General features: G+C 40.3%; 1 protein-coding gene and 1 pseudogene across 4 annotated transcripts; one reads left to right on the top strand and one right to left on the bottom strand.

The window, feature by feature from the left end:
• Window positions 1–3,759: 3,759 nt before the first annotated feature.
• Window positions 3,760–9,053, bottom strand: LOC146972289 (NACHT, LRR and PYD domains-containing protein 3-like; annotated as a pseudogene). The gene is made up of 8 exons (XR_015037860.1): window positions 8,937–9,053; window positions 8,440–8,769; window positions 7,724–7,801; window positions 7,518–7,568; window positions 5,604–7,412; window positions 5,293–5,379; window positions 4,484–4,651; window positions 3,760–4,371 (listed from the first exon to the last, which is right to left on the bottom strand). The product of XR_015037860.1 is annotated as an NACHT, LRR and PYD domains-containing protein 3-like (transcript).
• LOC146972288 (B-cell receptor CD22) lies at window positions 8,521–15,008 on the top strand. Of its 3 annotated transcripts, none has more exons than XM_085802321.1 (8): window positions 8,521–8,644; window positions 10,740–11,135; window positions 11,700–12,011; window positions 12,102–12,365; window positions 13,186–13,458; window positions 13,892–13,994; window positions 14,076–14,241; window positions 14,349–14,749. In XM_085802321.1, the coding sequence occupies exons 2-8, from the start codon at window positions 11,030–11,032 to the stop codon at window positions 14,490–14,492; spliced, it is 1,368 nt and encodes a 455-aa protein (XP_085658447.1). In that variant the 5' UTR covers window positions 8,521–8,644; window positions 10,740–11,029; the 3' UTR covers window positions 14,493–14,749. The 3 variants fall into 3 exon arrangements, with proteins under 3 accessions (XP_085658447.1, XP_085658444.1, XP_085658445.1); XM_085802318.1 differs by lacking the exon at window positions 8,521–8,644 and adding an exon at window positions 9,818–9,926 and having other exon boundaries at window positions 14,349–15,008; XM_085802319.1 differs by lacking the exon at window positions 8,521–8,644 and adding an exon at window positions 9,837–9,926 and having other exon boundaries at window positions 10,743–11,135.
• Window positions 15,009–15,545: the final 537 nt, after the last annotated feature.

Genomic DNA, 15,545 nt, shown 5'->3' with positions numbered 1-15,545 from the left:
GCCTCTAAGTTTAAAAATCCAAATAGTTTGGACTGGACCATGTGCGAAGACTCCTAACATCTTAAGAGTCACAGTAGATGTTTGACAAATACATATCATTATTTTACCTCAAAAACTGATTTTTCTTTTTACTGTGGTTTCAAATCTGCCTGCGCGACAGTGAATGGCTTACTCAATTTGTGAAGCCACTATTGAACTGCCATTTGCCAATTAGCTCAGTGCGATAGACAACGGTCTTTGGTTCCAGAGGTTGTGGGTTCAATCCTCAACTGGTGCAAATTGAACATTATAAGGTCAACTGTCTTGTCTTCCTATTCTCCTGTTTGTTGCTCAGAATTTGCCTAAATTTGCCAAAATTAGCCCGGACCCGACCCATTGCTTGTTTCTGTCCTGATGAAGCAAATTATTTTCAAGGCCAATATTTTCACAATTTTGACACTGAGCAGCAATATTTAGCTCCAGTTACGTAACAAGACCAAAATCCTTTTTTTTGAGGATTTGATAGAGGTAAAATATAGATAATTGCACATTTGCATGTCATCACAAAGTCATATGTTGATTAATTTTAAATGTTAATGGTTGTTTGTCCAAATGTAAAAAAAAAAAATAATAAAAAAAAAAAGGAAGAAAGAAAGAAAGAAAAAGAAAAAAGACACCCAACATAGGTTCTTGTCTTAAAAGGGTTTTGGTTTTCTCACTAACTGCCCAGAACAAACAAAAAAGTTAAATAAACTGTTTTATTTATTTGTTGGAAATTGAGAATAATAATTGAGAATAATGAGTTATAATGCAGTTATAACACTGCATAACTATAGTTATAAACACTCATAAATGATCATAATGCTTTATAACAATAATCATAACACACTATAAAGCATTTTACCATGACTTATAAGGTCAGGTATTATAATACGTTATAATTGTTAGTAACTCGCTGACAATGTCCACATCGATAATGCATTATAAATGTAGTTATAATGTGTTATAACTGGCTTATAAACGTGTATAACTATCATTATAAACACTCATAAAGTCATCATAAGTCTTTATAACAATAAGCATAACACATCATAGTGCAATTATAACTCTATAATAATACTTGACCTTATAAGCCATTATGAAATGCTCTATGATTTGTTATGCTTATTGTTGTAAAGCCTTATGGTAATTCATGAGTGTTTATAATTGTACTTATACAGTGCTACAACTGCATTATAACTCATTATAAGTATGGTTATAATGCGTTATAGAGATGGGCGTCAAATAAAGTGTTACCGATTTTTTTAGGCACTAATTTAAACTAGATTATAAAAAGACAATAACAGTTTAGTTATGTTAAAACTTTAGTAGAGGACAAACCAACTCACATGAAACTGAAGCAGTTAGACTTGTGCTGACAGTAGACACAGCGCCATCTTGTTTGTTGTAGGAGGCAGTACAGGAGATGGTCCGTCCATCATGGAGGTGAGAGGCAGTGAAGGTCACTTAATTTCACCTTTCAGCAGAAAGCCAAGGAGCAGAAAAGTCGCAGCCATCTTAGTTTATCAGCAGAGAGTCAAGTTGTAGATCATCGATTTGAGAATCTTATGCAGCTGAAAGCAAAAAGGCATTTTCACATTTTGAAACATGTTTATCAAGACAGTTATTTTGTTCAGATGTTACAACCTGCTGAGGATATGAAATAACAGTAAAGAAGAAAACCCAGATTATAAATCTGTAAATGTTTTTCTCATTTATATACTCAAAAGCAAGGACCCCCAACCAACAGCAACAACAGACTGACAAAGTGTCCAACTTTAGAAAAGAAAATCTCTCTCACCTCCACGAGGAGGATTCTGACTCTGTTTCTGTATTGAAGTCTTTTTTTAACATCTACAGACCAGTGACTCAAAGGATTACTGTAGAACGCCAATACTGGTTTTAAATGTTGATATTCATTGGATATGTATTAAAGTTTTATGACTTACATTTCCTGAGGTGTGTAGAGAAGTTCATGAGGAACTCACATACTGGTATTTGCCCCAGAGTGCGAGGGTGAGACAATTTTATCATGAATAACTCTAAGCTGTACTACTGTATTTTCACACCTCAACCTCTATAGGAAACCATACAAGTACACAATATATATTGTGTCATGTCAACTCCCTTCTCATTCTCCCACCTCTCCACTTTCATTGTCACTAATGTGATGAGAAAGAGAGTGTAAATTAAAGCTGCCTCGCAGCAATGGTTGGGGCCAGGCAATTTTTTTGACAAATTTAGGCAATTCCGAGTAACAAGAGACAAAATAGGCAAATAACAAGAACATCGACATGTCCATTCTGCTATTGCTGGGGCTTGAATTCACAATTCACTCTGACACCAAGCACCAACTGTTAACTCATTGAGCTAATTGGGTGGAAGTGAGGCTTGGTGTGTGGCCTTAAATGGACTCAGGTACTCACCAGCCAGGCAGCAGTTGTCAAGGCAGATTTCAAGAATTGTCAAAATGTCAAAAAATTCTGTTATCGAGACAAAGATTATAATACATAAATTTCACATTGACAGCATAGAAATGTTGGTAAGAGAAAATCTGACGTTAAAATTGCCACTCTGGCTGCAGTTGTTCCCATGAGAGCAGAATTCAAAATGTCTTCAAAAATTCAGTTTTTGAGATAAAATACTGATATTTGCCAAACTTCATCGACCATGACTCTAAAATATTGTAAAATTTTTTCAGGAAGTTTTTTTTTCTTCAATTTTTCAAATATCAAAACGATTGGTGGTATTTTTGTGGAGGACGGTCTGAAGATTCAGTGCAGCAAATTGCAGCAAGTGCAACAGGAATTGTGGGACAAGAACGGTTTTATAAGTTTTACAGTTTTTGAAGAAAAAAAACAGATTGATGGACTTCATAATGTGTATTGAGTTTGAGTTGACAAGTATTGGGGCTACATTTTGGTGAAAGATCGTACAGTTGGTTTGGTAGGAATTTTCAGTGTTTTGACAAGTTGGCACTAGGTGGCAGAGTGTTCACAAGATATAGCAGAGGAGGTTAAAAGTGGTGGTAGAAACAACTTGTAAGACTGCACTTTCATGTGGCACTGTTACAAAGTTTGGTCATGTTCTATAATGTCAGGTCATATAGCATTTAATGATTTGACAAGATGAGATAAGATAATCCTTTTACTGTAAAGTATGTTCAATCCATCAAAAAGTTAAATGTACATTGGGACACATTTATATCTTTACTTATTTTATTTCACTTCAACTACAAATATGTTGGCTAAAACATATTTTACAATAATATGAAGCTCACTCAGATTACTATAAAGTAAAGTCACAACATGTAAGTACAGTAAAAACAACAACAACAACAACCACAGATGTAGAAACTTTTTAAAAGTTACTTACATTTCTATTCATGTATATAAACTGAATTGTGCATGTTAGACAAACTGAGTTGATATGGACATTAAAATTGTACATGATTTTGTCTGAACACAGTACAGTTAGATAAAGAGTTTTTGTTGTTGGCAACATGCTGGTGATAAAATTCTTAAAAGTAGCACCTACATTGCTGTTGGGGCTTTGAGCATGTCATTAATATTCAGTGTTTTCCACACCAGGATGTATGAATACAAAGCCTTCCTTTTGTGTTGTTGTTGTTGTTGAATGTCTGAGTGTCAATCTAGTATAACCTTTTGCCACTGTGTTGTTTTCATAGTTTAAAGAGCAGACATTAAAACAGTTAAATGTACACAGAAACAGTGAGTAGAATTATATAAGAGAACATAGAAACTGAGTTCACTGAGTACTTCACAGTAACTGTTCTTATTATTTCTCTTTCACTTATTCCAAGTAAGTCAAAGTTCTGAAGTTGAGTACTTTTATACGTCACCATTATCATCTCATCCTGTTGACTTTTGGTCATCTCCTTCTGAGTGTCAAGTTACAAAACAGGAGACTTCTGAAAGTTAAAATCCTGTTTATAAGCAATTTCAGAAACTTTTAGGAGAAATTCATTGATAAAGCTATTTCTTAGAGCGAAATGTGTGAACTTTTGGTCATCTCTGTCCAGTCAGATCTGTAGACGACTTCAGCAACTCCACGATCTTTGTCTGGAGCTCCTTGGCTTTTTCGGCATTATCTCCTTTCTCCACCTGTTCTCCAGCCACCCGGAGCCCCTTTAGCACCGACTGCAGGGCGTCTGCATTCTTCACCGAGTCCATCTGGTCTCTGTCAGCTCGGATCTCCTCCACCCAGTCCAGGTAGGCCTGAAGTAACCCAAGGTCATCCACAAAGTTCGCAATAATCCGGAGTCCAGGGCGACTTTTCCCCAGCTGCCTCAGCCTCTTCCTCCCCAGTTCTCCGATGTCATTCCCAACAATGCTGATGAAGAGGAAAAAACCAGGTAGGAGTTATTATTTTTGCATTCTCAAAAGGCCTAACTCGCAGCAGTATTTTCAACCACTTTGCAGAAGTTAGTGTGTTTTAATCTTACGTCAGTGTCTTCAGAGAGGTGTTTTTGCTGAGGCAGTTGACTATGTTTTCTGTTCCTCTCTCTGTGATGCCAGTGATGTCCAGATAGAGTTCCTCCACAGTGGTGTTGTGTTCCAGAGCGTTCCACAGCTCTAAAACCCCCTCTGGACCCAGGTTATTGCCACACATACTAAATACATGAATGGAAGAATTGTGTTGAAATGTTAAAAATACATGAAATATAGTGTACAGTATAATGACTCATTAGACAGGTTTGGAGCCAGATTGGTCAGGGTGTCTGCAAGTGTCAAACTATCAAAAGCACTGAATCCAGTTCCCTCAGAGTGAGGTCTAAGAGAGTTTTATAAGGTCTTGAGTTGTATCTGCTATAGACAGTAACCTTAGTTATGACTTTTTATAATGCAGTTACAGGCAGCCTGGAGACGTTATACATCTGGCATTTCAATGGACTGTGTGCACAGGAGGCTGATTTTTGTTTTCATCAGCAAACACTATCACATCTGTTTCTGTTGTTAGTTACATTGTCATAGAAGCTGTGTAAAAAAGTGATTAGGTTTTCATTATTCTTTCATGATTGCAAAGGAGACATTATTTTGCACAGCTTAAATTCCCTGTAAGTGCATGAGACTTTGACTGAGAACTAAAAAGTGAACCTACAGAAATTAATGTGTTTTGATGCCTTCATAATTACTAATAGACTAAAATGTCACCTTGATCATTATCTCGTTTAGCCTATACTCATAGCTCTGAGTTTGTCATATATCATTTTCATAATGGTGGTATGGTAATTGCACAGTATTAAATACTTACAAGAGCTTCTTCACTTGACACTTATTTGATCTGAGGATCGTAGACTCTAAAATAGCTGCTTGTCGATCCAGGCAATTGTATCTCAAACTGTAAGAGAATAGAAAAAAAAATTGAGATCATTCATCCTCAAATGTTTAATGAAATATACATTTCTAAAAAGGCTGCAATACTGGTTAAGTATCACAAAGGTGCCAATCAGATAGACAAGCCTACACACACAGGGACAGGATGCAAACTCCCCACAGCCAGGAAATTCTAAACCATGCTTGGTTTGCCATGTTTGACAGTTAAATATTGAATCAGTCACTCACTAGAGAGATTCACAGCGGTGTAGAATTGGCCCCAGTCTATTTAGTCCTCTGTTTCCGATGTTGGAGTAGCCTATTTGAGTTCCTGCAGCTTGTGTGGGGAGAACTGCAGCACATAGTGCATCGCTGCACAGTCCACAACACTCAGCTTCATCTTAAACAAATTTAGAGTCTTGATCTCTGGTGCTGCAATGGTGGTGGCTTCCTTTGTGTGAAACTCCATCAGACAGTGGAGAAGATTCAGGGCTGTCTGGTTCTCCAGCTTCCTGCCCTTGAACTGGTCCTGGAACCACACACCCAGCCTGACGGGGATGCCATCCCCATTCTCCATCGGAGAGAGAACAAGGCCATCCAGCTGACCTGACAGGCGTGCTCGCAGCATTCCCATGAAGAAGCGTGTGAACATTTGGAGGCTCTCCAGCTTGACCATGTTGAGGTCTGAGTTTTGCAGAGGTAAGGCACTCGAAGATGGTGGATGTACCCCAAAACACCAGAAGTCCAGGGCTGGGATTATGTCCTGTTCACTGAAGAGTTGCGTTGCGCAGTAGAGGGCAGCCAGATGTTCTTGAACAGTCAAGTGGAAGAAAGAAAACATCTCCACCGTCTCCTCCTTGAGAGGCTGGAGGATGTGACAGAGGAATGTGCTCTGAACCTCAGCAGGTACCACACCGTACTTCTCCAAATCTGCTCTGGTGAACATGATCTTCTTCTGTAGAAGGTTCTCATAAGCCATTTTACCCAGGTTTGTCAGTTGTTGCTTTGCTAGTGAGAGAACCTCAGATCTTGGTGTGCTTCTCTCTGCACTCCCTTTCAATGCGTGATGCTTCACAGCTGTGAACAGGTAGCAGAAGTAAACCTCACTGACTGTTCTGGGCGGGTTCAGCTCAAGTGATTTTGAGTCACCATTGTCTTGAGTCCCTGAGGAGAAGAACTCAGCCATTGCGGTGCATATGATGTAGCAGTAAAGAGGGATGAAGGACAGCACAAATAGGTTGTCATTGTTCAAGATGTATTCATAGACTTTTTCAGCTACTTTACTGTCTTTGTAGAACTTGCTGGTGTATTCCTTCACCTGGTCCTCCTCAAAGCCCAGCACCACACAACATCTCTGGAAGAAATGCTTCGGAGCTTCTGTAGAAGGTCTTGTTGTGAGAATGACTGACGCCTCTGGGAGAAAGCTTCCCTTGATTAAAGCCACCATCAGCTCTGACACTGGCACCTTCGAATCCACATCAATGTTCTTGCCAGGACTGTGCCAGTCCAAGGGAAACTTGAACTCATCCAATCCATCTAAGATGAAGAGCAAAGAGCTTGGTGATGCAAAAAGGTCAGGCAAGACTGCCTTCAGGTAGCGGAACCGTTCTCCAAGGAGCTCCATTAAACTCAGTGGTGCTTCAATCTGATTGAGCTCTCTGAAGCGCAGATCAAAAACACAGGTGAATTCGCGCATGCTCTTCCCAATTGCCCACTCATAGACAAGCCTCTGTACTGCTATGCTCTTTCCAATACCAGCAATACCCTTCACTTTAACCCTTTTTGGGGGCCTTCCTGATGTTCCCTCGGGGCTCAGTAGATGGCACGGCCGAATGCGCTGGCAGGCCTGATGGACATAGATTCGAGCTCGTCTGCTCGCCAGGTCAAAGTACTCATGTTGGCTGCTGTCAACTAAGTCGTTATCTTCTGTTACAAAAAGGTCAGTGTAACGGATCTCAATGTGAGAAGCTGAATTCGAAGCGACTCCTTCCCCCTCTGAGTAGCACTTCAACTGCTCTGTGCGTTTTAGTAGGGTTGTTTTATGGGCCGAAATGGGAACTGCAATGGTAGACAGGAAGACATGGTCAACAAATTTAAACTTCTCTTTGGTTTTCTTTAAGATAAACATGGCTTTTCTCCTTGAATTCACCCATATCGACATACCTCGGATGTTGGCCAACTTCACACTCTTGCCAGGTTTCAGTTCTTCTTTAGCTGCGTAATCAATAGATTGCTTAACTTAAATTCAAATTGTGAGAACAAGTCATGATAAAATTACATGGTTGCTTTAATAGATCATAATTTATCACTATAGGACAGACTCAATGGAAATAATATTAAAAAATCTAGATAAAATGCTAAATCCATACCTTTAACCTCAGGGGTTAGGGTGAATCCCCGGCTTTTTCCTTTGAGAAGTTTAGCAAATGGCCCTTTTGGCTTCTTTTCTGTGAACATCACACATGCATATAGTAGCTAAACATCAAATAAGATACATACAATATTAGATGATGTGAATCCACATTTGTTTAGATACAATGCATTTGATTAAAAGTTTCAAATTGACAGGGAACTGTTTTGCCTCTTTTCACACCAGCAGCTCTGTAATGCTGAGCAAAATGTAACAGGGCCTATATGCTGGAAGGCTGCAAGCTGACTTTCACAAGGTGGATGAAATAAAACTGAGTAGCCTACTCAGAAATCTTCAGCACTGCGGACCATTACCCCCAAAGTTCCTGAATATCTGTACATAAGTAATGGCAATCCATCCAATAGCTGCAAAACTACTTCGCTCTATCAAAGGTGGATTGACTTTAAGCATTCACACACCTTCATTTACAAAGTCAGCAAAAAATCACTTGGCACGACATAGTCAGCAAAAAATTACTTGGCACGACATCACAGTTGATTGTTCCTTGTTAATAATCATCTCACACCTGACCTCAGGCAGTAAAACTTGTTGATAGTCTTTAGGGACTAAAGACAATCAACAAGTTACTTTACACTGAAAATCATTTACATCTGCTTTTTTGTTTGTTTTTTACTTGGAATACACCTCCACCACAGTCATCATCACCCTCCTCACCTTCAGCTCTTACAGGTTCAGCCACTGGTTTACTGACAGCATCCCTCCTACAGTGTCTCTCTACCCAGGCCTGCAGATCCCCGCAGTAATAATCCTGCACCTCCCTCAGCACCCGCAGGAACTTCTGGCTGCTCTCCTCTGCAGCACATACTGTCTCTAGAGCCTGGGCCACAGCATTGACAGGGGACCTCTCTAACAGAGACAGGTACTGGGGGGAGGAAAGCACTTCAGCATCACGCAGCCAACGCAGCAAGGGTGCTGGGTGTTCACACGTCCAGTTCAGCAGCAAATCTCTTTGAGACCGAAGAAGCTGCTGTGCTGAGGTCATGACTGACAGAGAGAGGAAAGTAAAATCTGTTTTAATGTTTAATGTTTTAATGATTTTAATGATTGAAACAGTTTCAAAAGAATTCTTATCACACTTTGCAAGCAACACAGTCATGCAGCATGGAAAATAATAAGGAATTCTGCACAAATCTATTGATTAAAAGCCTTACCTCCAAAAATATTTTACTGTTATGCTGTGTGACTTTTCCTCTTGTCTGCTTTGGCTGGTGCAGTCGTGACTACTGGCACAAAAGCTGTTTGCGTTCTTTCTTAAGGTGTAGTGAGGTTGAGTACTTTGACTTGAGCAGCAGTTCAAACAAGCTTTCAACGAGTCCATAGTTCATACGGTTCAAAGCTTTGTCTCCTGACACTGATAAGGCGGTTTTATTTGATCACAGAAAGTTGCCATTCTCCTCTAGGCTGCAATAAGCATTTTTTTTGTGTATTTAAACATATTATTTTATGAGCTGCATCTTTTACCATTGCAGAATCACTTTAGTAGTTTTAGCATGCCCATTTTTGCCTTTGCATAACTGTGATGACCCGCCGTCTTTGATGGTTATTTATTGTCAAGAGCACAGCAATAAATCAGTGTTGAGCTGAAAAGTTAATCACTAATCTGTTTTGTTCTACTTTGTGCATGTGTTACTTTTATCACTATCGCCTCTGTGACACTGTTAAGAGGTTTGGTTAGGACAGTCTGTGTAGACACAGGGAATAAGAAGTGAACACATCCAGTTGTTGGAGCCTTTGAGGAAATGGCCAACAGCATGTGAGTGACTCACCCATTGTCATGTGTTGTCTCAAATACTTGCTGAGGTCTTTCTTTCCTTAGCAAACAGTCCCTAGTTCCACCACTTGAAAGATTATATTCAACCCTTTTGAAATGTTTGGAAAAAAAGTGATAAGTTTATCATTTATTGATTGTACCAATAGAATATAACTTCAAGGGGGGTCATGATATAATATACAGACATAACATTGGAAGTTTAAGAGGAACTATCCAAGTGAAGTCATAGTGCTAGTGGCACAATGACATGATACACTCCCCCCACCTTGCTTTTGTGTTCATCCTTCCCTCTGTCTGTCTCTGTGCCGGCAGAGCAGGGTTGCAGTCATGCTTGTGGACACTGTCTCACTTGTGTGTCCCCTGATTTTTGGTGAGTAAATATCCATTATTATAATTTATTAATGATTATTATGCACTGAGATTGATTTTTTTTGTATGAATTTTAGATCATTTGCTCAGGGATGTAAGCACTCAGTGAAGTTTCAACTTGTGCTTGATATCAGAGAGAGAGTAAGAGATGTAGAAATTGATATTTTGTTGCCATTGGATGTTTTCCAAATATACCGTACTAGTCAATTACATTATATAAAACAAAAATAATTTCTGTGTCTTTATAAATGGTCTGCTTGTGTATTTTCTCCATGAATTAAAATAGGTCTCCAAAATAATCTATATTGATGATATATATTTAGACCAGATGATATAGACAGATTACATTTTTTTTAAATGATAGTAGATTAGCTCCAGAGCCAAAAGTGCAGTGGTCCTCTTCCCTTTTTCTAAATATACTTCTGTTGCGAAATGTTTCTGGGTCATGTTTGCAGACAGTGCAGAGAAATACAACGTTTCCAATCTTGTGGTAAATAAAATGTGTACTGCATGCCAAATTTTTTTACAAGTCTCAAATTAGTCTTTCACTCCCAGTTTTTTGATTGAGAGTGAGGAGCCCTGTAATTTAGGCTGGGAGCTTTTTAATCTGGGAAATTATCTTCAGATTCATGAAAAAGCACTTTTAAATACCCAGGATGTGGACGTCATCAGACATCAGAATTATGAGGCAATGATAGTTGGATAGGCTGCTAAATAACTATGTTTTCTCTCATTGTTAAAACTGAAACCTTGAATAAGATCTAGTCACAATAGATCCTGCTGGGAAATGATTTTCTGTTCTACATCATAACAGCAGCCTTGTGGACAGGGGTCCAGACTGCCTCTCCCGTACCCTCTGTCCCCGACCGTGTCCAAGCTCTGGTGGGCTCCTGCGTCGTGGTTCCCTGCTCTTTCACTCCTCTAGCTCCTTTCAGAGGGAGGAAGGAGAGGGTGGACGTCCGGCTGAGGTTCAGAGGTGGTGGCCATTTGTTTCCTCTTAGGAGCACTGCTTATAACAGCGAGGACAGGGATCAAGTGAGCAGGGATTTCCTAGGCCGGACGTCCCTCTCTGGGCGAATCACAGAGGGAGACTGCTCAGTGAAGATGGAGAGGATCAGTCTCGATGATTCACGGATGTTTGAGATCGCCCTGAAAAGAGGTGATGACTTGCTGTGGGGAAAACCAAGGAGCTTCAATCTGGATGTTATTGGTGAGTAAGGACGAGAAATTTACTGCCCATAGGTATCCAGGCTGATCCACAGGATGAAGACAGTAATATTATGTGCAGATGTATCTTCCCCTTAGATAACCATCATGACAAACAGAAGCAAATCTGTAAATTAAGAGAAACACTTTTTATGCTGAATTAACAGACAACAAGTAGTCTACCTTTTACGTTTTGTTAAAATAAAAAACTAAAATCAAGTAGCGAAAAGACAAACCAGAAATTAAAAAAATAATAAAGTCATAAAAAGTTTCAAAAAGTAAACTATCCACCTTAGATATTATTAATAAATATAGACATCACAGCCAGCAATGCTTCATGGGGTCCATATGGGCCCCACTTGGGCTGCAGTTGTTGGCACCAGTGTGCTACTACTTGTGTGCTCCTGGGGCGCACAATTGCAGCCCAAGTGGGGCCCATATGGACCCCACGTAGCATTGCTGGTGTTGATGTGTGTGATATTCCATGTGATGCTTGGGTAATTAGTGTTTGATCCTCAGCACCAGTTTCACAAATCATGGAAATCATGGAACTTTTCCACACTGACAGAAACTCCTGAGGCTCCTGTCATCAGCGGCACGTTGTCAGCCACAGAGGGACAGCTGGTCACCTTGAACTGCTCCGTCAGCTATTCCTGCCCCTCCAGACCTCCGACCCTGCAGTGGAGCTGGGAGCGAGGGGGCCACCTGAACAGCAGTGAACTTGGGGAGGTGCGGACACTGCACCCGGAGCCCCACAGGCTGATGTTAGTGGCTCCTCTGTCCTTCACGGTGTCACACCAGGTGAAACCCAGACTCAGGTGTGAGGTCAGCCACCCAGGGGCCAAAACACTGGCCACCTCCAAGGAGCTGCATGTGACGTGTAAGCATAGTTTTGTGGACTTGTGTGTTTGTGTCTTTTAGCTAATTTTTCCACTGAAACAACCCTTTTTTTCTCTGTTATGCTCTGTAGTTGCACCAAAGGACGTGAAAGTCCAGGTCCAGACCTTGACAGTGCAGGAGGGGGGCAACGCCTTACTGGTCTGCTCATGCAAAGCTGACCCTCCGGTGTCAGAGTACCGCTGGTCCTACACTCAACATGGCCGCACGGTGCACTTGCACCAGCGCACTCACACAGTTCGGGTGTACAACGTGACCCGAGACATGAGGGTCCGCTGCTCAGCACAGAACCTGATTGGCCGAGGAGAGTCCCGGCCCACCCCACTGAACATACAATGTAATCCGATCTCCTGTAAATCTACCTCCTATTGCCAAGCAGGCCCACCCTGCATATGTTTGGTTCCAGTGCCTTTTCCATTTCCAAGTTTTAAGTTAAGACGTGTATGCACCCCCAACAGTGATTTCACACTCAAGCGTCACTGCCGGAAGGTGAGGAGTTCAGTCTCCATTGGTCAGGAAAAAGGAGAAGATTTCCTTTTGAAAAAACATTGTTTCCTCTTTTAATGTGAATGTAACCAAAATGTAACTGGAGTTCAGCATTGTGGGAAATATGGTTAGTCAAGATTAGTTAAGATTTAAATGCAAAAATCAATACTACTCTTCTGTCTTTAAGTAACTGTGAAGCTACTGTGGGCTGCTCGATAACTTAACTTGCCAAGCAACCCAGTGGAGACCAAAGAACGATCCTGAGCTGTAGCTTCACATTAACAGCACAGACATGAAAGTGCTATCAGTCCTCTCCCCTGACTCTCAGTAAGAAAGTGAATAATTATATTTTACAAAATGTCAAAAGTTGCTTTTTAATGTTGCAGTCATATTTATCCCAAGACTACCCTTGTCAAATCATGTCATCTTTATTTATATTGTACAAAATCACAAACTTGTATCAAGTCTCACATTGAGACACTCAGTTTTTTCGGTTTCAAAAGCTTTGTACACAAAAAAAGCTTTGAAGTGGAAATTGTTCCTTATGTACAGAGCCAATAGAATATCATGAAATATAACACTTTTAAAGAACATACATAGGGTATGTATTTTTGATGGGAAAAGTGAAAGAGATATTGTATTTATAAAAGTCCATCTTCTCTCTTCTCCAGATAAACCTGCCATTCTCCATCCCTCCTCCACCTGTGTCTTAGAGGGGATGGAGGTGCTGTGTCGCTGCTCAGTCGACTCCAACCCCAAGCCTGCGGTCACCTGGAGCGTCAACGGGACTGTTCCCCCCCATGATTACAATGTCTCAGTGACATCAGAACCTCTCATACTGACAGTTACTCTGAAAGGCCGTATGGACAAACCCCAGACAGTGATCTGCTTCGCTTTCAACGCCCTGGGAAATGACTCCCTGGTTTTGCTGCAGGGAGGAGAGGGTGCGTTCAAAGCCCAGTTTTTCCACACTAACAAAGACAACAGCTCTGCCTCTTATTTATTCACTCTGATGTTGAGCTGGTGCTGAAACATCTGTGCAACATGCCTCCAGGTTGATAACACAAGCAAAAGAGAATAAGCTGAAGGATGAATTAGGAACCGCTGCAAAGAACCTGAATTTTGAGTGCAGTATCACATTTTTTATATCGCATTACTTTATACTGTATGCTTTTACAGATTTTATTACAAGGAATATATAAGTGCAGGCATGATTGACCAGCAATATGTCTGAAAGGGCCAAATATAAACCATAATCCGTGTTGTTCTACTCATGATGGAGTGGGAAACTTGTATGGTTGTAGTATTATTATTATGATGACATTATAGCTTTACACCATATGTTGATCAAGTTTTTCTTTATCTGTCCATCTACAGAGACAGCATCTTTGTGGTGGATGGTGATACCTGCTGTGGCCATCTGCTTGGTCATTTCCCTTCTGTTTCTTGTTTTCTACTGCTGCCGAAAGAGACCTGGAAGGTATGAAGCTCACCAACCAATGATATCGTTCCCATTTGAAATTTGCCATTGGATTCAAACTGTCCTTCTGCTCCACTTCAGTGATGTCCTGAGAAGAAATCCAGCTGTCTACCCCGAAGGACTGGGGATTTATCAGGACAGGATGCCCCTCTATATCAACTGCACAGAAGTGACTCATATCTACACCAACGGCAGCTACCAACTTGTATACCAGAACTGTACACCTCTCTTTGTCCATACTAACCAGGTATTTGATTAACTTCTACGAGTGGAGGTTATATCTGTAGAAACAGGGGCTGTCTCCATCGCTATTTCTTTCCTTCCTAAATGTGTGGATTATCAATTCTTTTTCAGATCCGTCCAATGGGCAGGAGAGGTGGAGAGAGAAGAAGAGGAGAGGGTGCAGGAACAGACAGACGAGCTCTGGGAGTCAGAGGCACCAGAGAGGTGCAGGGTGCGGCTGATGCAGAAACAGCCATCTACCTGGAGATCCTCTGAGTCAACTGTTTTATTAAACCCACATTGCACTTACCCTGTTATGGTAACCCATATGTTTATGTAGCCTACCTTTCATGTTATTGTATATAGTGTACATCTCATCAGCATTTCAAAATCATGCACTATGATCTGTTGAACGGATAGTGGTGGTCTTTCTCTCTCATAATGTTGGTATTCAACAATTTCTGTCTCTTTGATTGTTAGCTTGTAACCTACCTCTGTGCACTTTTTGTAAAAGAAGAAAGGGTTTGATAAAAAAAAAGAAGCTTTTTCATTCATTTTATGTACTCCACAATTCCCTGAGCACACAAGTACTAACCCTCAGATTTGATTTGGTCTTACCTCTCCGCTGCATTTGTGCAAGTGCAGCCGCAGCATGTCTAAAACAAAGTGACAGTGGATAAAGTTCCTGTAGAGTCAGAAAGACTGTCGCTCAATCTGCAATGACATTTGTTTGAGTTCTTGCTAGGCTGGTATTTCAATGGTGACCTTTTGATTATGCTGTATAAGCATGCATCTATAAAACTGTGTTAAAGGGATAGTTCACCCAAAATTCAAATTTCACTCATTATCTACTCACCCTCATGTTGACTAAGAGCTGTGAGAAGTTTCAGAGTCCTCCGTGCCTTCTCTGAGTTACGGGGGGAATTTTGGGTGAACTATCCCTTTGAAGGGGAAGGAAATACCACAAACTGTATAAAAGAGACGTAAACAGAATCCATCCACAAAACCTTTCCATCTATACAGTAAAAAAATACACTATTATGTAATATAATACAATATGAAGATATAAACTGTTACATATCATGTATTTTGAATTAGTCAAGAACTTTTCAATCTCAAGAAGTCATGTTCATATCAATGTGTGGTGCATGAGGTGAGTTTGGTGTTTAATAATTAATAATAAGACTTTATTAAGGACACAATCAGAGGTCCATAGGGACTAAAAATACATAAAAGACAGACAATAAAAACATGGCAACAGTTAATGTAAAACAAACATCGATCAGTTTATTCTATCTTTATTCATTTCAATAGGGTGAACAAAATAAA

This window comes from Trachurus japonicus, chromosome 16, assembly GCF_045865225.1.
Source record: "Trachurus japonicus isolate A0001 chromosome 16, Traja_1.0".
Lineage (NCBI taxonomy): Eukaryota > Metazoa > Chordata > Actinopteri > Carangiformes > Carangidae > Trachurus > Trachurus japonicus.
This window is presented reverse-complemented; position numbering and strand designations above follow the sequence as displayed.